The 22,425-nt window shown below is 38.8% G+C and overlaps 1 protein-coding gene across 1 annotated transcript; it reads left to right on the top strand.

Moving 5' to 3' along the window:
* CEP152 (centrosomal protein 152) lies at nucleotides 1–21,317 on the top strand. Its single transcript, XM_058811424.1, has 27 exons — nucleotides 1–28; nucleotides 1,120–1,242; nucleotides 1,901–2,001; nucleotides 2,209–2,275; nucleotides 2,487–2,831; nucleotides 3,299–3,467; nucleotides 4,116–4,256; nucleotides 5,073–5,212; nucleotides 5,509–5,709; nucleotides 7,119–7,266; nucleotides 7,918–8,009; nucleotides 8,831–8,994; nucleotides 9,592–9,796; nucleotides 10,567–10,659; nucleotides 10,784–10,914; nucleotides 11,089–11,217; nucleotides 11,355–11,490; nucleotides 12,215–12,394; nucleotides 12,895–13,161; nucleotides 13,591–13,704; nucleotides 13,968–14,618; nucleotides 15,970–16,144; nucleotides 18,272–18,353; nucleotides 18,441–18,547; nucleotides 19,294–19,450; nucleotides 19,732–19,835; nucleotides 19,960–21,317. The coding sequence occupies exons 2-27, from the start codon at nucleotides 1,156–1,158 to the stop codon at nucleotides 20,838–20,840; spliced, it is 5,067 nt and encodes a 1,688-aa protein (XP_058667407.1). The 5' UTR covers nucleotides 1–28; nucleotides 1,120–1,155; the 3' UTR covers nucleotides 20,841–21,317.
* Nucleotides 21,318–22,425: the final 1,108 nt, after the last annotated feature.

Here is a 22,425-nt window from a genome sequence, read left to right as displayed (position 1 = left end):
GTGAGGGCGGGTGGCCGCGGCGGCTCAGGTGGGTTCCGGTGTGCGGGCCGCGCTTTTTCGCCGTCCGCGGCTCTAAGGCCCCGCGGAAGGTGCGCTGGATAACGGCAGCATCGCCCCGCGCCGCCCTCCGCGCGGACTGAGGTGGCGGCGGCCGAGCTCGCCCCGCGCCCCTGGAGCTGCCCCGGCCCGTCCAGGTGCGGCTCTCCGGGGCTGGCCGCGGCTCTGGCGGCTGTGCCGCCTGTGCTCGCTCGGCCGGCTGCCTTCGCTCCCGGGGCTGGGGAGCGCCCTAAGGAAGGAGACAGGGCCGGTGCTTCAGCTGGTGCGGTGTGGGGGCAGCGGGAGCCTCAGAGCCGCCTGTGAGAGGGGTCGCGGGGGGCACAGGGACAGGGGCTGCGTTGTGAGGCCTCCTGCAGCTCTGCTGGAGAGCTTCCATGAACAGCTGTGGGCAAAAAGGTCCTTTAACTGTGATGCAGTGACTTTTAACTTGGAGATAATGCTCCTGTGATGTTACATTATACCAGGTGAAGACTTCAGTGTGTGCTGCACCTGTGTGCCCAAACAAGTGTCCCTTCAACAGGGAGTAACTTATCTTGTAACCAGACCTGGGCCGGCAATTACACACAGCAGCTTTCTGTGAGCACACTGCTCAGTGTTCACAGGCCCTTGGGGTCAAGACTCTCTTCTTAAGCAGTGAAATCTGCAACTCATGTGGTGCTTTTCAGATTTCTGTGATACTTTTCCTATTTTTCCTTTTGGAGCTGTTATACAAATGAACAAGGAACAACATGCTTTCAGTTTTTAATACAAACTATAGTTGTTCTCTAGAAGACTATGAAGCAAAATTCAAAAGTGGGCATTGTTATCATCATGTATCACATCTTACGTATACTGTGCAGTACTTGCAGAAAATAATGTCTGCTTGTAAGTGAACTTAAGAAATTACGTCAGTCTTATTTTAAAAGCTAAATTCTTAGAAGAGAATAGGCTTGGATGTATGAGGAACAAATAGTGTGCAATGACTCTTTCAAGAATTATATTTTCATGCTGAGTAATTCAGGTGATGCTTTTTGACTCCTCATGTATTTTACTGACATGTGACGTTTTCCTGTCCTGTGGTAGGTTTTGCTGGATACACAAAATCAATATTAGAAAACAATGTCCCTTGACTTTGATAGTGCAGCTCTACAAACTCAACATGAAGATGAAGACTATGACCAAGAAGATTATGCAAGAGAACAAGAGGTGAAAAAGAATTAAGTAATTTTAATCTGAAGGCTTATGAATTTAGCGTCTTCCTATCTTTTAAGTGTGTAAAAAGAAAGAAAAAGGTTTATGTAGTCTGGTAAGAGCAAAAGAGGTTGTAGACTGTTCCACTTTTGAAAAGCATAAGAAGTGAAGTTTGGGTGTGTTTTAGTTGTGGTGTTTTTCTCTGTTTGTGTCCAGTTGTGCAGAGCACTAATTATTTCAGTGATGACTTCTTGAATGTAGTGGTACTGACTGGCAAGTTCTTACCTGGATTTCCATCCAGACTTCTCAGAAAGAGCATGTTTTGAATGTCCGATACCTCTCTACCCTGGAGATCAGAGAGGAGAAATCCTGGCATCATCCATTTGCAGATGATTCTTTGAAATTAGTCTGTCCTGGGACACGTCTACTAGATGGCATTTGCCTTACCTCTTTCTGGTGCAACTCTGTTCTTAACAAGAGTTTGGCAGAAAAATGCTTTGGTTGGTACTCTAGTCTAGCAAGCATTCTGTGGTAAAAGTCTCTTTGCAAATTCCTCCTTGGAGGAAGAAAACCAGGATTTTGTGCAAGTGGCCTGCTTTGCCAATGTTTTTGGGCTGAAATTGTATTAATTTTCCTGAAAAGCGTATAATGAATGTTGTTTGTTCTATTTCAGTTGCAGCAATTGTTGACAGACCTTCCCCATGATATGCTGGAGGACAGTGGAGACCAACTCTCCAGTTTCTCAGACTGTAGCATCCAGGACACTGAGGAGCAGTAAGGCATTTGGCACCATCTTTTTATTATTTATGTTGTGCTTTCAAGAATAGAGCAAAGTCTGAGTTGATGAGGTGTGTAAAAGTAATCCCAATAAAAGGGGAGTTGTAGTGCAATTTGCAGTAAATTAGATGTGTCTTGATTTAAGAGAAGGTTTATTTTCCCTGAAGTTATTAGTACATGGTTAAGCTGCTTGTGTCTGTCTAGGTCACATGAGCCTGGGAAGCTTGATGGAAGGTGGAAGGATCATCCACTGATCAGTGATCCTCCAAATGTAAGTTTGTATGAGCAGGGATGTAATTGCTGCTTGTTCATAATAACATGCTGAATATTGTTTAAATTAATTAGAGAAATGCATGTAGGTGAAGTGTTTTGGTGTTCATTTAAAGTATTTCTAACTTCAGGGTTGGTAACCTCAGGAAAAAGAGGGTGGGGTGAAATCTGAGTTTTGAAAGAGCAATTCTAAACCTCATATCCGTTCATAGGACTATGAACAAGGACAAAATCTGTACCCTGAACAATTCTTGTGTGACCAGCAAACTGATCATGGTGAAAAACATGGGAAGAATTGGAATGTCCTACATAATGATGAAGAGAAGAAACATTTATATGATGTTAAAGAAGATTACTGTGGCCAGGATGGCCAAGATGATCCAGATCATGTGTATCTTGGTAGAGATGGGTTTAACTCTCCAAGCTGCTACCAAGAGAACAATGTCTATCATCTTCCTGAAAACTTCAGGCCTTATACAAATGGCCACAAACCAGAATTTGACAATCAGCAAAATAAAATATTAAATTTTTCAGATGATCCAAAGGAACATCTTAAGGTATTTTAGAAGCTGACACATTTTTCTATCTCTTGGAAAATTTTCACAGGATTTTAGCTATGGTAGTAATATTTCTACGTGCCTTTAGTCTCTTACAATCAGTTCAAACAGTGATGGGAGGCTTCTGTAGCCTGTTTAAAAAAATGAAACATTAGTCACTGAGTTTTCATATGTTCATGTTATAATTTTTGTTCTTTCTCCTGTTGCCTTGGTAGAATTCCATGAGGTAGAATGAATGTGATTCACTTAAGTGTGTGCTTACTCTATTTAAGTTAACATTTCACTGCTTTTCTGAGTTGGAAGCTTTCATGAAGAATGAAATGGTGTGCTGGATTGGAGCCTCACAATGAAGAGCTACTAGAACTCTTCTTAATGTCAACCTGTAAAATGAAAAATATTTTTTTATTGAGCAAGAGTACTGTTGTAGCTTTAATGTATTTCCTCTTATGTGTATATTGTCACAACAGCAATTTGTTGCATCTGATGTTGTCAATGGCCAGTCACCAGAATCTTACAAAGTGACTTATAAACCATACCAAAATGGCATTCATCAAAATATTCCAGGAATGCAAGAAGGAAACAGAAGAAATGAAGTGTTTGAAGGTTTGCAACGTGAATTCTTGGGCAATGATGACAGTAAGTGTTTGATGCTTAGACTTGAAATAAACTTGTGTAAAAAGTTCACTGGAAATCAGTGAACATGTTGATTTCAGTAGTTTTTCAGTAAGAGGACAGCTAAAAGTGTGTTGAAGTATAGAATCTTTTATATCCAGAAATGACCTCTTTTTGCTAAGGGTATATGAATTTTGGGCATTGAACATGTAGTTTTGATTGATGAAACTGAAAATTTGTTTCTGGTGGCTTGATGTCAAACCTTGTTGACACTTTTTCTCCTTCCATAATATTGGAAAATAATGACTCACTGTACCTTGGGAAGTGCACTCTGAGTGATGCCACATTGGGCTTTTCTGTTAGGTACCCTTCAAATGGCTGAACTGCTTTGTCAGACATGTTGTGAACTTGTAGTGGCCACAAGTCTGTGAGTTCACAGCATGGAAACTTTCATCTGGGCCTGCTGTAAGGTTGGAATTGTAGTTTGCACAATCCTTCAGCCATTGCTGCCAGAGCAATTTGAGTGATGCAAATCAAATGTGGATTAAAAAAAAAATTTTGTGCACCAGCAATGAACTTAGCACTATAAAAAATATTTTGGAGTAGGAATTACAGCAATGACTTTCTTGGTATCCATGCTGACTTGTCTACATGCTGTTTGAAATTTGGCAGATTCTTCAGAGAACATGCAGATTCTTCAACTTCAAGTTCTAAATAAAGCGAGGGAAAGACAACTGGAAGAACTTAATGAAAAGCTAGAAAAGAGTGCACAGCAGATTAGGTATTTGAATCATCAGCTTTCAATGGTCAAAGGTAAAATGTTTTGTGGTAATTCTTAGATTTTATTGGTACCTAGCAACTTTTAAATTCTGAAATTGATTTAAAGTGTCTTTGAAGGTATTTATCATACTTGTAAACTTGATTTGAGACTATTTGTGAGATTGTATTTGTGGGGACCCTTGTGGCAGGAAGGAATGATGAATCTGACTCCATGTTCTCAGGCTAATTTATTATTTTAAGGTACTATATTATATTAAAGGATACTATACTAAACTATACTAAAGAATACAGAAAGGATACTTGCACAATGCTAAAAAGATAATAATGAAAATTTGTGACTCTCTCCAGAGTCCCGACACAGCTTGGCCCTTATTGGCCAATGAGTAAAAACAACTCACACCAGAATCCAATGAAACAATCACCTGTAAACAATCTCCAAACACATTCCAGAGGAGCAAAACACAGGAGAAGCAAATGAGTTAATAATTGTTTCCCTTTTCTCGGAGGCTTCTCAGGAGAACCTCACATTGTGGCATTCACATTCTCTGAAAAATCCCCAGGCAAGGGGGTTTTTCAGAGAATGTGAATGCCACAATGTGAGGTTCTCCTGCTGCCAGATGGGCCTTGTACCTTCAGTACCCTCCTGGAAGCAGTGCATTGGAGTGCTCCCTGCTGCCAGGGGGACACAGTGGGTGCTGGATGGAGACTAAGTGGTTTTGTTCAGTCTTCTGTTGTTCACAGTACAGGGCAGAGTGAATGGTTCTATAGAGCAGGTACTGAGCAGTTGTGTTGCATGAAGCTCTTGGGTGGCTGGCCATGGTTCTCACACAGTTATGTCTGTCTTTTCAGATGAAAAGGATGGTTTGGCTCTTAGTCTTCGTGAGTCTCAGAAACTCTATCAGAATGGAAAGGAACGGGAAATGCATCTTGAAGGCCAAATCAAGGCCCTTGAAACTCAAATTCAGACTCTTACTACCAATGAGGAGCAGGTACTGTAAATATTTTTAGATTGTTTTTTTGAAAGACCTCTACAGTTCAATTTGTGATGCATTTGCATTAAACAGAACTGCTAGTCTCTTGAAATGCTGGTCATGATCATTGCAAAAGCTAAATACATGATGGATGGATAGGATTCAGTGGTTGAAAATACTGTGTATGAAAACACAGGCATCATCTGAGGACTTGTGGCAACTTCTGCACAGAACAAAAATGAACTGATGTACAGAATATTGGAGCAACAGTGAAATGTATGTAACTAGCAACTACTGTCATACTGTTCCTACAGATACTGAAGCAATCCAAAGTGGCAGAGGTGGCCATGGAAAGCATGCAAAAGCAGCTGTTAGAACTCCAGAGATCAGATGCCCTCCAGCGAGCCAGAGAACAACATGAGGCCATTATTTCTGCACTCAAACAGAAGTATGAACAGCAAGTATTGTCATTAGAGCAGAAGCTTGACACTACACAATCTGCACTCAGAGAGCAGGTGAGAAATTGTTTTAGGATGCTGAGTACTGTACTGGAGACACTGAGAGCTCTCCATGTTTCCTAAACTGCATTTCTTGACCTACAATTCTAATAACTCCTTCTGAAAGCTGCTAAGAAAATGGTAAGTCTCAACATTATGAGGCCTATGTGATATGTTTTCATAAACATCTGCAGGCAGTTGTAAATTCAAATTGTAAGTTTGTACATAGCAGATGCAGAGGAGCCAGGAATTCTTTGTCCTAGTTGCTCTCCTGCGCTTTCCTTCTGTGAACAATGTTTTTGAAGGAGTTCTGCAAATAACTCTGGGAAAGAAAAGGACTAATTAAGAAATAATGATTTCTTGCAAGAAAAAAAACAAGAAAAACTTTTTATTGAACAGTCTGCCAAGATTTGGTCTCAGAATGCTGAAGGATGACTATGACTAACCATTCAACAGTGACTTTATTTTAGAAGTAAGGATTTAAAAACAGAGAAGGGGTAAAAGGCTGTCTTTAAGATGGAGTTTGATATAGATTGTGTTACATGGTTGTAGAGCTTACTGAAATTATTCCACTTGATATGTTATAAGAATCCATTTCACTATTAGAAATATTCAAGCAATGTATTCCAGGCAGTTCTTAATACATTTTCCTCTTATTTCACATTAAGAAAATAAAATTAAGTTTCTCTAATTCTTGTCTCAACATATAGAAATAGAGGGGATGTATACTTGGAAAGGTGACTGGTACTTGCTTCTAAACAAAATGCACTGCTGAATTTTTGTCTGTTAGTACCTCAACAAAGCTTTTACAACTTTGTCTCTAGTGTAAAATATAGAGTAGCATTTTTGGGGTATTCAAAGAGGGAGATCTGTTTTTTGAGTGAAGATAGAAAAGTCAAAAGGTGTAGATACAAAGCACTGTGCCTCCCAGGTCTGTGTAGGTAACTAAGTAATGTTATAGAAATGTCTACTTTGTATATCCTCTGAAAAGGAAACTACAATTCCTCTTTTACAGAGTATTGGCACTTGCTAGCTTGGCTTGGGCTCAGTTAAAATAAACTGGCTTGATATCATGTGAAGGCTTGATTTTTTTCTGCAATAGACTAAGTGTATGTGATTAATTACAGGAGATAATCTGATGTGCTGAAAAGTAACTGCTCTAGGAAATATGAAATGATTCTCATCCATGTATATTTATATATGAGTACAATTACTGCCTCCCAGTGAAAACTGAACTTTGATGCTGTAGGAGGTCACTTGTCAGCCAAGGATAGCGTTTGATCTGTGATTGATTTAACTGTCCTCTACCCCTTTAGGTATCTGATTTATTTTTCTCCTTTATCCTGTATATATTGAATTTTTCTGTATCTGAAACAGTTCTAGATGGTTACATGTTTGTAAAACGAGTAAAAATATTCTCTTCCTAGAAAGAGCTTTGCAAAAATCAAGGAGAGCATGTTAAGCAACTTGAAAAATTGTTGGAAGAAACCAAATGTGAAAAAACTGAAATAATAAATCGACTGACAAGAAGCCTAGAAGAAAGCCAAAAGCAATGTGCAAATTTACTGCAAACAGGTCAGCCCTTTACTCATACTATTACCTTTCCTTGGAGAAATATCTTCATTTTTTCTAAATGTGAAATTGATGTTTCTATGGAAGTGGAATCAACATCAACCTAATTGTGTTCTTGACTGTTTCCTATGTAGTGGATTTGTCAGATTGAAATTCATTCTGCACTAAGATGTAAAAACCAAATAGGAATAAAAGTAAACATCATCTCCAAACCCCAAACAACAGTGATTGAAGTGTGTTCATATGTATTTTGTGCTGCATATGTGTAAACCTTGTTTCATACTAAACAACAGGTTTTGGTTGCAAGTTACTTAATTTTGTATTAAGGTTCTTGACTTGAATTGCCATTCTGAATTCAGGTCCTAGTGAGAAGAATTGTTTTGGGAGCTGGAGGATGATTTTTGGAAATTCGTATCATAGAAATAGATTGTGAAATGTTTTGCAGTTTGTGTGTTTGACTTTTGCCCACCTTCACACATTGAAGTCTTTTCATAGTAATGTGTTGAGTAACTGTTAGTGAGCTCAAGGAAATAGAAACAGTCATGTCTATTGCCAGAATCAACATTGCTATTTTTAACAGATAACTTCAGATTGTATGGACTTTCTTGCATATTTCTGACTTGTTCTGTTTCTCCCTTTTCTTTCCTACAACAGGCTCAATGCAGGAGACAAATCAGTTACGGTTTCAATTGCAACAAGCTCAGTCTGCACAGATGATAAGCAACAACATGAACAAGGCTTTGCAGGTTAATTTTATGGAATATTTTATGTTTGAATAAAATGCTTTCATTTGATGGTGGGGGGAGAGGCATTATTACTAAGATGTTGGTGGTTGAAACATTTTAAATTTTTGGAGGAAACAAGTACATCATCTTTGACTACTTCCTCTCCCAGTGTTGCATGTTGGACTTCCTTCCCACCAATTAAAACACAATTGGGCAATTGTATTGGCACAAATCTGATATCATACTTCTGTCCAGCCTGCTTTTGGAAAAAAAAATGGAATGTAAATTCTGTGTGCTTGAAGTCTTGTAATTTAATAAGGAGATACTATGTTCTGAAATTTCTCTTTTGTCAGCAAAAGGGAATGCAACAAAGTCCTCTGTAAAGCATCAGTGGAAGTGTGTGTTTCCAATTCATATGTTTGATTTAAATCTGTTGTCTTGGAAACTGTGAATCCTACTAAGTACTAGAGTAATAGCTGTTTCTCCAGGTATGTACTTTTCTGTTGTCATCCATTTTGCTGTACAAGGACAGCAGGAATGCAGAAGAGCAAAATAAACAATACTTCATAGATGGACTGTAACAAGAACAAGAGGGAATATTTCTTGTATATTTTAACAAATTTTTAGTTTTAATATATGCTTTGCTAGAGGTATCAGAAATGAAAAATGAAAGTATAAATAAGTTAATGCTAGACAATTCAACTAAATGCAGCTAAATAGAATTATATCTCGAAGGAAGAGCTCCATGTGTTTATTTTCTTTGGTAGAGTTATCATGGGCCTGATATGTTGGCTTGGAGTCTCACTGGTCAGTGTAAATTTTTTTCTGTCTCTTCCTTTCAGGAAGAATTAATGGAACTGAAAGAAGAAATAGCTTTGTATGAATCTGTTGCCAAGCTGGGAGTATTTTTGAATGATGCAGGTGGAGAACAACCTACAAGCCTGGGTGATTCCTATGTAGAGCTGGGAATTAAAAAAATCACAGGGAAGAAGCCAAAATTCTGCAGGTATTGAGTGATTCTTGTTGAAAGAAAAACTTTAAATCCTTAAGAAACCATGCAAGTTATATGTAAGAAGAGGGTTCTACTGGATCAACACACAGGTTTTTGATAGATATTTGAAATAGTGCTTGTATTACCAGATAATCTGAGAAACAGAAATTGTACTAATACCATAATTTGGTTGCCTAATTAATAATCTTGGTTGCTATTTAATAAGTCTTCAGATTTTATAGGGACTATATTGCTGTTCCTTTAATTGTTGAAGTATATTCATGGATACTTTTCTTGCTCAAAGACTCCACACAGTTGCTTAAAGCTAAAGCTGTCTTTTACATCAACATCAGTGGAGTTGCTTCAAAACTCTTCAAATCATGTGAGAATGAATCTTTTGAGGAAACAGCTGAATTAACAAGTTCTCTGTAAATTAATTGCAACTTGATGGAAAAGCTTTGATATTCATGTCCTCTTATGCTTTTTACTATTACATCTTAGACATCCTGATATTTCTGGTAGCATTACTTACTCTTCTCTTTGCTACCACCTCCTTTCAGCTAAATGATTTTTGTCTCTTAAATACTGAACTGGTTATAACTTTCCTGATAGTGCAATACAGAACAGAGACATGGATAAAGAACTCTCTAAAGATGAAATTATTGTAGAATTAAAAGCTGAGCTGGAACGTTTATTGAACAGTAATAAAATGAAGAGAAACCAGATTACTCAACTACAAAATAGTCTTAAGGATTGCCAGAAGACACTAGAGGAATACAAGCAGTTGAAAGCAGAAAAAGCATCAAGAGATTCAGAGGTTTGTTGTTTTACACTTCTTTAAAAGTCAAGTATTCCTGGTTTTTGGGGAACAAAACCAAAGCTGTTTATGAGAAGAGAGCAAAAATTTATGCATAGCTGAGTATTCATAGCAACTCTGGTTTTGTATCTATAGTTGAAAAGAAAACAACTGAAGCAGAACCTGGGCAGCCTATGCATTATTAAATGAGTCCTTAAATGATGCCTTATATGCTTGAGAGTACCTGATGTCTGCCATGCTTATGTTACAAGTACATTTCATTGGAAAAAGATGGTTTTCTTTAGCCAAAAGGACCTTGTAATTTCTGCAAGAGGGCTGACAGTACCATTAGATGATGCAATCAGAACATTTAACAGATTGCCTTCAGAGGGCCATCATGGGTAATTTCATCAAAAAGAAATCTCCTTGATATTGCATCTCTCTTCACCCCATTATTGCCTTCCCTCTGTGGATTGATCAGAGTTGCAGTATCTGTACATGGAGACCTGGCTGTGGGGTAGGAATCCAATGTCTGTGGGAAGTGTGCTCTCTGTTGGATGACTGTTGTCATTCAGCTTGCAAACACTACACTGAGTGTGTGCTTCTGCAAAGCTTCACAATACTGAGTTCTAAGAATTCATCTAGAATAGCAGTGATTCTGTGATCTTGCAGTGCAATAATTCCCTGTATTTTTTAAGTACAAATTTTATTTGATAACTGAACTTTTTAAGCATTAACTGCTAAGTCATTTATGTCTTGAAAGATATCATTTTAATTTTATTTATTTTTAGCCTGTCACAAATTTGAAGGATGCTTCTGATAATCTAAAGGAAGAAGTTCTGCGACTCAAAGAGGCTAATGAAGCTTTGCTACAGCAAGTTGAGGTAAGACAGAGATGCTGCTTACCACTACAGAAAAAAAAATCACAAAAAACTCCCACCCATGCTAAAAATCTGTCATTAGAAAAAGTTCTTACTACCCCATATTACTTGACCCTTGTTTGTCCAGGCCCAGACTTCAACTATTGAAGAACTGAAGGAAAATGAAGAAAAACTGAAAAGCTTAAATCAAGACCTCTGTTGTCAGATGAGAAAGATGGTTCAGGAGTTTGATCATGATAAGCAAGAGGCCATTGACAGGTAAGTCTGTTAACTTAGTTTAGTTCAATTTGTGGATTTTCATCCTGCACACATAATCTTGTTCCAGCTATCAGGTACAAGAGGAGGTCAATGTTAGAAAGATACTTTCTTACAGAAAACTTGAACCTAGGTAGTTGAAATCAGGTAGTTGTTTTTCCTTTCTTGGAATGGTAGGTGTGAAAGAACTTATCAGCAACATCATGAGGACACCAAAGCACATTTTGAGAAGGAGCTGATGGAGAGGTTTGCTGTGGAAAAGCAGCTGCTTCTTCAAACTTCTGAAGAGACAATCTCGAAGTTAAAGTAAGACTTAGCATTATTTCCATTTTTACTGAAATTTTCATGTTTCCTGTCTGACTTTCACTGCTAGTTACACTTACTTTAAAGCTGGCTTGCTGTCCTCTGAGGCCAATTGATAATAAGTAATCTGTCCTTTGAAGGGATAACATAGAGGAGCTGAACAAAGAGATTACTGCAGTGAAGGAATGTTACATTGGTGTTTGTCAGGAGAAGGAAACCTTGGAAACTACTTTAAGACAGAAATTTCAACAAGAGCAGCAGCTGAAGGAAGAGAAGGTATAAATGGAATTGCCTATAAACCATATAATTTCACTCATTAATATTGCATCTTGAAAACAGTGTATTTAATTTTGTTAATGTTTGCAGAACCTACTTGGAAGAGATGCAGCTGAACCAGAAAGCTCATACATATAACTTAGTGATTTTTTTTTAATTAAGCTGGTGGTGTGTTCTGGGTTTTGAAATACTGTACAAGTAACTCTTTCCAACAGCTATTTGTTTTCATGTAGTGAACTTCCATAATTCTGACTTCTGAGGATGCTTAGTCAGCAGTATGAGCTTTTACATTCATAAGACATTTTCAAAAAACCCTGAACGATGTTACAAAACTATATAAAACTGATATGAAAAACACAGTGGTTTTTTAAGTAGTAATGAATTCAGACTGATTTGATTAAAAGCTTTGCTTTTATGAAGATATCAGTGTGCAATGACTGAAGCAGATCAGCTGTCTGAGTAAGCAAGTATAGCAAAGAGGTGCAGCTCAAAGTATGAGGGGAGTAAAGATGCTTGATATGAAAACTTTATGGCAATAGCCTATAATAATCTCTGATATAATATCTTAAAACACCTTTTTTGAGAGTTAAATCTCTTATCTAGGTGTCTTCTGTAAGATCAGTGTAGAGCCTCTAGAGAGTTAATCATGTGTCTCATGCATTCTCATAGTTTTGTACCAGAGCAGTTGTGCCTTGGAGAATACTTAATTTATTTTCTGGTCTAGCTCAAGAAACAGCTACTAGAAGAAAAAGAACTCTCCCTTAAATTTCTAAGGACTGAGCTTGAAGAGGAACAGATCAGGTCCATGACAGCAGCAAAGAAGCAGTGGCTGGAAGAGAAAAACCAGCAGGTTCAAGAGGAAGTTGCATTAGCCAAAATTCACTGGGAAAAGGAAGAAAAGGAGGTATGAGACTCAGATCAGGGAATTTAAAGTTTTTTGTTGTTGTTTTGCTGTTTATTTTCAGGAAGAGAACTTTAGATTTATGTGGTGGTATTCTGCCATTGGAAGTGGCTGTTAAGGATTTGTCATTTTAAAAGCCTCTGAAGGAGTCAGGCATTATACATATTTCATATTTTTAAAGAAACCCAAAACCTAATTCTTGCAAAGTAACAAACAGAACACCCTGAGTGTCACAGCTGGTAATATGCTGGAGTTTTACACCCTGATGCTTGAGTGAAGGTTATGCTTTTTGTTGTTTCACTCAGGTATCATATAGAAATCCTTTGTGTATCCTACCCCATAGGAGAAAGCTCTGAGTTACCAAACGCTCTCTGTGCATGGTTTTGTTTTTCTCCTGTTAGGGACTATCATTGATGTGAACAGTGTTTCATTTGCTAAACACCAGTGAAATCTGTTTATTGAGACACTGGGGAGATTTTTCTTAAAAATGTTTTTTTCCTTAGAATAAAGAACAAATCTTTGCCAAGTTAGAAAGAGAATGGCAAAGTAGGCTGGAAGAAGTGAGAAGAAGTGTTGTTGAATGTAATGACTGCAGCTGCCAAACTGACCAAGCTGTGGATGAAGCTTCAACTAAAGAGTTAGAAGGGACTGTTGAAGAGCAGAGGCTGCAGATCCAGAAGGCTCTGAAAGAAAATACAGCCTCTGAAGAGGCCTTAAAAGAATTTCAATTAGAATTGGAAAATAAATACTGTAAAAATCTTGCCAGCCAGGTAACAAATAATTGTTCTATCTACCTGGAGTCTGTGAAACTGCTGTGTCCACTTTAGTCACCTTAAAAAAATAAGAAAGTGGACTCCTTCACTAACTTCCTCTGAAGTTTATTATTGATATTTGCTATATTAGAAATACAGTTCTTCAAGTTCTGAAAAAACTGTTGCATGTGGTTTGTTTTTCACACTGTTTTGAACAGAACTGAACAATATTTAGATTTTATACTATTTTGTTAAGAATAAATTTAGTATTTTTAATTTTGGCATAATTTTTACATCAAGAAATGCATGAAGTGCTGCTGGTCTGGTTCTTTTAATTTCTATAAACATAGGCAATCCAAACTGAAATCTATTCTTGTACTGTTACATGAAAGTAATAATAAAAATGTACCTACCTATGACTGAAGCAGGTTTTTTATCTATTTAAAGGTAGATGCAGCTTTAGCCCAAGCTCATGCCAAGTGGCTGCAAGAGTACAAACTAAATCTAAAGACAGAACAAGAAAAATGGGAAAAGGAACACCAAAGGACTACAGCAGAGCAGGTAGCCCAAAATACTGCTATGTGTGTGTTGATAAACAGTTAAGTCTTCCAAATCCCATATATTACTGAGGAGTGAATGTAGACACAGACACAGGGAGTCACTAAGGAAAGACGTTTCCTTATAAAAGGAAAAGCCTATATAGGTTTGTTTTTTATTAAATAAATTGAAAAGATCTGAAATAAATTTTAATGACTCAGAGTTACATTTTGTCTATCTATGAATGTGTGTATGTATTTCTAATGACTGTGTTGTTTATTTGCCAGTTAGCCATGGTTCTCTCAGCTGCTGAGGAGAAATGGAAGAAAGAATATGAAAGTACAGAGACATCTGGACTAAGAGTTAAAGAACTTGAAGAAAAGATAATTTCTCTGAGGAGGGAATTGGAGCTAAAGAAAGAGGAAATCCCTGCAGCTGTCAAAGCAGAACTAGCAAAAGCCCGTGTGCAGTGGAACAAAGAAAAGCAAGAAGAAATTCTGCAGATACAAGAGCAAAATGAGAGAGACTACCAATCATTCTTAGATGATCATAGAAACAGAATTAAAGAGGTCCTTGCAACAGCAAAGGAGGACCTTGCAAAGCAGAAGAATGATCTCTCCATTCAGAAAGAGGCAGAAATCAAGATGTTGCTAGAGCAAAAGCAGCGGGAATGGGAGGCTCAGGAAGCCAAGAGGCTGCAGGATGAGATGAATCGGTATGAGGAGAAGACTCTGCTTGAGCTGGAGTATTTGTTGAGTGAAATTCATGAAGAACTGGTCAAGTGCACACAGAGTAAACATTCTTGGAAGGACAAGGGTTTTGATTCTCATGTTCAATTAGCCAGTCAAGGCAAAGACAAACTGAAGGCTTGTTTACAAAAGGCCTATAGAACCACAGTGTGCACGATTCTGGAAAAGAAAGAGCAAGAATGGAAAGAGGTAATATTTCTGTTAGTTATAACTGCATGTCAGAAAAGGGATTTGAGAAGTCACTCAGGCCTCTTTTCTCCCATGAAATATCCATGTGATTGTGAAAAATAGAAAAGTCAACATTTGTGTTCATTAATAAATGTATTCTGAAACTAAAAGGAGACTAAATCTACTATTAACAAGTGAACAGGAAAAGGACGTAGCTTTGACATCTTCAGTCTTTAAAGAAGAGAAGGTCAGGTTAGGAATGTCATTTATGCAAAGACTTGTAAATTAAGGAGATCAATCCACCTGCTTGAGGTTAGGAGCCTGTTAAAAGCTCCTTGTAATCTCTTTGATGGGCTGTAATGACAGAACCCACCTCAGATTTTTGCATAGCTGCAAAATCCAGTTTGCAGTGGTGATTGGACAGTGATTTTTGATCATGTTAAGCTTTTTTTCCTCCTCTTTATACAAATAAAGATGAAAGCCTTGCAGAACTAAAAATCCTTTTTGCAAGTTGCCTTCAACAGGTCAGTTTGTCAGTTCTGTTTTGGGAATAAGTCTTGCCTACTTTATTGTGCCTCTAGGAAATCTTTTTCAGTGTGCCTGCCCAAATGAGGAAAGATGTCTTACCCTCTTCTAGAGGAGTTTGAGGCTAAGTCAGATTGTGTCCCAAAGCCCTTGTTTCTGTTGTTTTAGCAGATTCCTCTTCTTGCAGTGCTTATGCTTGTAATAAGTTTTTTGTTGTGGGGAGCATCCCACCGGAAATGCCATTGCTACCCAGCAGTTGTAGCTGGGGAATTATCTGAGAATAAGACAGAAAATGACTTGTTTTTGAGGAGAAGATGGGATGTTACTGTTTCTTTAATGTTAATATATTTCTGTTCAGCAAGTGAGCCTGAAAGGTTTTCATGGCACAAGTTATATCCACAATGATAAAGAGAAAAATTTTTTCCTGTGTCTTATGCACCGTCTGCAGTGGAAATGAAATGTCCCTTGGTAAACTGTTTAATATGCCCTTGAATCTCAAAACATTGATTGGCTTGAACCACCTTTTCTAGTGAAGTCTTTAATTTCCTAGTAATGTCTTTTCTCTTTAAAAAGCAAGTTATCTTCAGCTGTTTAAAGACAGGGTATAGTTCTGCAATGTTAAGGGCTACTGAATTTCCAAATAATACTCAAGATATTCAGGCACTGCTGTTGCAATGATTTATGCTAAATACAACTTCTATACCATAGAATAGATGTTTTCTTCACAATTTGACTTGTAATCTGTGCTTCTACTGCAGGTTTAAAGAACCTGGTGACCAGGGCTGGTTGTAGTGTGGAGCACTTTTTTTGCTGTGTTGTGTTTTCAGGAAGTGTTTTTCAATTGCAGAAATATGAAGAGCTAGTGAGTAATGCAAATAAAGAATCATACCCTCACCCACAACATGGTGCAGGAAACACTGGGGATGTGGCAAGGCCCCCTGTGTGCAGTGTTGGACACCAGGCAGAAGCACAAAGGAGACTGAGAAGACAGACACCCTTGCAGGAAGCTGGAACAGACAAAGGTATTTGGTTTGATCTTAATCTGGCAGATTACATATCATCAAATTGAGCTTGTTAGTAGCAGTCTTTAATATTCAGTGTCCTGTGGATGACCCCAATGCCAAGTTAGCTAATTAGTAAATATTTAGGTGATAGAGGAAGATACAGTTCTTCTGACTGTAAGGTGGTTTAATATTGCATAAGCTAAGTTAAAGTCACAAACTGCAACAAATGGTACTGGTCTCCAGTTTACTGATTTAATGCTGGCTTTGAGGTTTCATTTTATCAAATGCTAGTAGCTTTCTGCTTTTTAAAGCCATTCTTCAGGAGGAAAGGAATAGCTGTCCCATCTGCTAGAGATGTGTGTATTCTTTGGGGGTTGTTAGCAGCACAGCCTTTGGAGTATATAACAGTTCACATGCAAGGCAGTGCTACCATGATATGCAGGGTATGGTCTAAACTATGTCTTGTAAATGGGTAATACGAGATTGGAGCTTCAAAGATTGAATTGTACTGCTTGCTCTTGGCAGTACACAAGACAAGGAATTCTGCATTTATGTAAAAGATACTACTGTGTCAAGAACTTGACCTGGCATGGTAGTTTTCTCTGGTTCTTTTGGTCAAGAATGTAGTTGAAAAAAGTGTGAATCCCTGGGTGGTGTTTCTCTCTGGGTTTTTTTTTTTTGTTTTTCCCCTTCTTCCCTTTCCCCCCACTCCCTGAGCCTAGTATGTACTTTGGCATTGTAGCTCTTCCCAGGGCTGTCACGTGTACCATGGCAGAACTGGAGCCAGCGTGGATGGGAAAAGCTTCTTGGGAGGGACATATGTCCCTGGGGCTTTCTGTTTAGTTTGACATCTTACGCAACTGAAAAACATAAAGCAGCAAAACCCAAGAGAGTTTTTGGCTCTGTGCCTGTAATGTGGCTTGAATTCCTTCAGCACCAACATCAGAGTGGTCTATTAACAGAACAATAGCAGCACTGCAGTGCTCCTGCCTCTAGAGCGCCCTGGCCTGGCTGTGGGGAGCAGCCAGCGCTGGCTGGAAGGAGCCCAGTCTTTGTGTATCCCTTAACCAGGCTCAGACGTGTGTGAGGCTTTCCAGCTGCGACAGTTTCCTTCAGCTGACTTCAAAAGACCCTGCTTGGCTGTTGTTATAAAAAAAAAAAAAAACCTCAAATTCTAAAAGCATTTAACCTGCAAGTTTTTTTGCTGACTGAAGAACTCAGATCATTGCTGATGGAAGTGCATTGAGGCTGTGAGGGCTCTATGAGTTGATAGATGCTGCTGTACCTTCTGGAACAGGGTACCAGCCTCTTGTGATTAGTTTAATTGGGCTAAAATATTACACACATTCCAGTGAGAAGAGGACTAAGTAGAACACTGAAAATAGGTTGGGCTTGATTTTTATTTTTGTTTTGGTCCCATGTTGATGTATAACTTTTAGTAGTCACTGTTGCAAGTGAGAAGTGTACAAAAAGGAACCTCGGGTCTCAGGAAGATTTATGCTGCAAAGGCTGCTGCCAGGAGCTTGAAAAAAGAGGCAGTGTGCCAGGACTTTTGAATAGAGAGCTGGAGATGGCCCTCAAACATCTTCAGCTTGCTCTGCAGGAATATGAAGCTAAGTCAGAGCAAATCCATGGTTAGGTTTGATAGTCACCTAAAGACAGCTTTGATTCTCTCATCTGCAGGATCTTGTAATTTTCAGTGGATACTGGGGTTTTGGTTATTGACTTCAAAACAAACAAAAAAACCTTCACCACAGTAAACTGACAAAACCTACCAAGTTTTATCTTGTATCTTTATCTCTCAAAGGCACAGTTCCTAACAATAATTCTTTTTCAATGTTTGTCAAAACCACCCTTGTTACTTTTTTATCCTGTCATTTCTCTCCAAGTATACTTGATATCTCAGTTTAGTGTTAGTAATGGCATATGAATGCTTCAAGCTTATTTAATTACTGTATGAGATGATTTTTATGTTCAGACTTCATTGAAGTGTGTCTGCTTGTTACTGCAACAGCTGTACTGCAGCTAATGATGCTTTGTGACATTGGGGTCTTGTACCAGAGGCAGCAGTTATTACATAAGCATCTCTTGAACTTGAATTTAGAGAAATGCAGTGAATTATGGTTCATCTTTTTATTTTAATAGAAAATGAAATGGTTCCAGGAGGTCTAATTGTACAAAACTCCGAGATGAAGACCAAATTGAAAGACCAGGGATCACTACCAAGGTATTTTAAAAAATAAAGAAGATGATTTCTTATTTTGGGAGGATACAAGTTGCTTCTTTTGTGCAATATGATATGCATGCCTTTCAGGTCATTGTCCAGTGAAGGCATCTCAAAACCTTGTGCATCCTCTGAGTCTGTGAAAGGTCTGGAAGAAATGCGTGCTCACTACATCAAAGCTTTGAGCAAGATTAAGTGTAAGTACTAAAGCCTTAGTTAAAGATTTAGTGGAGGAAAATAAATTACTTTATTGCTTCTTCTTTCAGTCAGCTTGGACAGGAATCTGACAACCAAATCACATGAGAAGTAGATTTTCCCATCTTACTAGAGTGACTGTGAGAAGTGGAATTGTCACCCTAAATTCAACTTGTAATTGTGATGGGCAAAGCCTTGTTTTACCATCCTTGCTTTGTTGTACTGTAGTATGTCTTTTAAAGTGGTACAGTGTGTTTTGAGTACTGATCTTGTTTCTCCAGAAAAAAAAAATCTATCAAGATTGCAGCTTCTCCTGAGAGAAAATATGCTTTTCTCTTGTGCTGTATCCTGCCTTCTGGCCTAGTCAGCAACTTTCTCTCTGAGGAGAAAGGATTAAGTGTAGCACCAGCTCTTACCTGAGTGCAGCAGCTCCCAAAATTTCTTCATGGCCATTGAAAGTTTCTAGACCCATATTTTTACCAGCCAACATTCCTCCCAAATCCCTGTGACTGCTTAAGATACACAATCAGATCACTGAATTCCTTTCTGATGCTTTGTATTGACCTGCTGTGGTTTGCCGTGGCATTCATCCACTAGGCAACAACTGGCACGAGGATTTGGTGGAATGTTGGCAGGTAAATCCATGTCCTTACTGACTTGTTCCAGGTCTGCTAGACAATCCCAGTGTGTGGTGTTGGCTTCTTCCCCACTCTGGGGGAAAACTGGTACTAATGAAGTGTGTTTGTAGGTGATATGCTCTGTTATATCCGTGAAAGTAAGGAACGAGCTGCTGAAATGATTAAAGTGGAGGTTTTAAGAGAGCGCCAGGAGACAGCACGGAAAATGCGCAAATACTACTTGACATGCCTTCAGCAGCTGCTCACTGATGATGGCAAACATGAAGGGTGAGTTCAAGGATGTTTGGAAATGGCTGTTGGCTGTGCAGGAGGTGTGTAGATCTCAGGCTGGTGTTTGTCCACCTTGGAGCAAACAGTGCCTGGCCTGAAGTCTTGCCAGGGTGTGCGTGTTGGTGCCAGGTCACTGCTGAGCTGCCTGGCACACTGTCCTGTCAGTATTCTCTGACTCTCAGTAACATTGCCTTGAAGTAAAACATAGAGTTGAATTACCCTTAAACTTGGTTTTGGTTTTGGTTTTTTTTCCCCACATGTTCTGCAATTCTTGACAGAGCTGAAAAGAAAATAATGGACGCTGCCAGTAAACTTGCTACGATGGCGAAAGGGCTGGAAACGCCTCTTCGGCCCATTCCCCAGCGCAAATCTGCCCGCCCAGGTGAGCTGGATTCTGTGCTCCTGCTCTTCTTGAGCATACTGATTTAGTGCATGTAGTAATGAAATGCTTTTCTTCCAATATTAACACTATCTTTAATTATCTGTCTCTTTCCCTCCTCTCCTAGCTCTGCGTTTAAATTCTGATCCTGGAGGTGAGTGCTCCAAGAGAGATTGTGTGCTTCGGACAAGGTCACACCATGTGGAAAGCACATCATGTAGTGAAAGCAGTACTGAAAAAGGCACTGATCAAGTTGTCCAGCAGCGTGTTCCACGTGACTTGAGACAGCAGTTTGATGCAACACAGACCAAAACTCAACATGTGCTTTGTGAAACAGTGACTTCAGATATTCAGAACAGGAATAATTCTCAAAATCTGGATGGTGCATCTAGAGGTGTTCTACCAGGATGTTACCCAAATGAAGATGGAAGAAGAGAAAAATATGGCCCCCTTGCAAATATAGACAAAGGACCATTGTGTGCTGTGAGTAATGGTGATGCTGCTCCCTTTGCTGGTCAGGGAGCACTACAAAATATGCAAATACGCAGGGCTACAAATGGCCACAGCAGCTCTGGGCCAACTCATCATGTGCTTAAGAGCAAGAATGGAAGAACAGGCTTGAAAGAGGATAAATGTATCCAATCATGTGGAAAATGGAAAACTAAGTCCAAGAGAAGTCAGGAATTTGATTTTAAAGACCCTCCAGAAAGAGATGAAGGAAGCAGTAGTGAATGGAGTTCTGGGAATGGAAGCATGTATCTGGATTGTGGTGAAATGCCTCTCTTGTATCCTCAACAAAAAGCCAATACTAATATTCAAGCACAGACTGTTTACTGTGAAGAGTTTCCTCACCTCAGGTCATTTTCTCCTGCAGATGAAAATGTTACTTCTCAGAGAGACATTTCGAGTGGCAGTGGCAAGACTCTCAGTACAAAAAGCAGCACAAAAGTTTACAGTAGAGGCCAGCAGATGACAAACCCGGAGCATACTTCATTCCTCAACTCTTGACAAATCAAATTCAGCTGTCCCACATCTCAATGCAATATCAGATTCAAATGTAGGAAAATGCTGCAACATATGCTTGGAGAAAAATGGTGTGGGATCCCTACTCTAAGCAAGATAGTGTTTTTTAATTAGCCCACTCTCTCCCTCTAACTTGAACCAATACCAGCAGTCCTCGTTTGAAGGAAGAAATTTACTTGATGTTTAAATAAAGTGTGGTGATTGAGGAAAATCTTTTCTACTGTGTCCATTTCATGATCAATGTTACCTGAACACATTTTATCAAGTTACTTGAAATATTGCTGCAGACTTTATTTACCCTTGTAATAACACTTTGATAAATGTTTATAGTGCACTAGATACAAATTTATTAAATAGAATCTATTTTTATGTTCAATTTAGCGTGCAGTGTTTATCTAAAACCAAACTACTGTAACTTGTGGTCAATTTTAAAATGGTTATCAAAATTCCTTCAGAGCGTAATGAGAGATGTTTGAAGTTAGTATTTTAATTGACTTTTCCATTTTGAAGGACCTCCTGTAACCCTCTGTTTGTGTTCCCACAACAAAAGCAAATATGCTTGCATTTTTTCATTAAATTATCTTAACAAATCCCGTTTCAATTATTCTTCCCTTTGATACAGCAAAGAATAGCTGATACTGGGCATAGGAAAGGTATCTTAAGTTAGAATGACCCTATTCCTGTAGGTGTTTCTTGATTACTGTGTTATCAGGGTAAACTGAAGATATGGTACTTTGTCCTCCTGATGATTCGAAATCTCCTATTTTAAAGGCCTGCTCACATTTTAAAGAGAATTGCAAAATGTATCCTTTTTCCTAGACTTTCCTTGGGATGGCATTTCATTTCCAGTGATCCTGTGATGAGCAGAGGATTTTGCCGCTGGTTATGCAGGGGGTGATTAAATCACACTTGTTGCAATTCATAGTTAGGGGCCAGCAATTCACAGCCACAGTAATATGGGAGTTCTAAGCAAAAAGGTTTTGCTTGCTATTGTTCTGTGACATTTAAAGAAAAAGTCTGACTGTTCTCTCAAGGATGTTCTGTATCCCTTTCATATGTAACATTTAACTGCTTATTTGTGAAGGTTGCTTATTTGTTCTTTTGGAGTTGAACATTACAGTTCAGTTTGAGAATCTTTTGAGTTTTAAGAGGGAAATAGTACAGAATCTGAAGACAAATGTGCTTAACTTCCTTTACAAAACTGTCCTGCATGTTTGTATTCCAGGACAAATGGCCAGGCAGAATGCATTTTGGCTCTTGGTACGCAGGCCTGGGTTGTGACTTGAGACTTTCACAGGCACTCTAACAAGAGACTGCTGAATTTCTTGGTGGCTTTCATGTTGCCCATAAATCCAACCCCACTTCCTCTTTAGTGAGGTGGGGTTTGTCATCATCAGTGGGAGCAAACTGAGGCTATGAGAGACCGCTGGTGCCTAAACAAACACGGGCCGTGGTTAAGTTCAAGGGCCAAATTCCGAGCTCTTAGCTGAGGAAATAGCTGTGGCCTTGTCTGCAAAGCAAAGTTTTTACTAGTTGTCCTCTAAGCCCCAAGTGGAGGCTTTTTTTCCTT

This window comes from Ammospiza caudacuta, chromosome 10 (assembly GCF_027887145.1).
Source record: "Ammospiza caudacuta isolate bAmmCau1 chromosome 10, bAmmCau1.pri, whole genome shotgun sequence".
In the NCBI taxonomy this organism is placed as follows: domain Eukaryota; kingdom Metazoa; phylum Chordata; class Aves; order Passeriformes; family Passerellidae; genus Ammospiza; species Ammospiza caudacuta.
Note: the sequence above shows the minus strand (reverse complement) of the source record. Positions and strands in the feature narration are given on the sequence as shown.

Coding starts and splice junctions, on each gene's coding strand:
- CEP152 (XM_058811424.1), top strand. CDS start 1,156: ATGTCCCTTGACTTTGATAGTGCAGCTCTACAAACTCAACATGAAGAT. Junction 3,468..4,115: donor ATTCTTGGGCAATGATGACA/GTAAGTGTTTGA, acceptor GAAATTTGGCAG/ATTCTTCAGAGAACATGCAG. Junction 16,145..18,271: donor GGAAGCTGGAACAGACAAAG/GTATTTGGTTTG, acceptor TTATTTTAATAG/AAAATGAAATGGTTCCAGGA.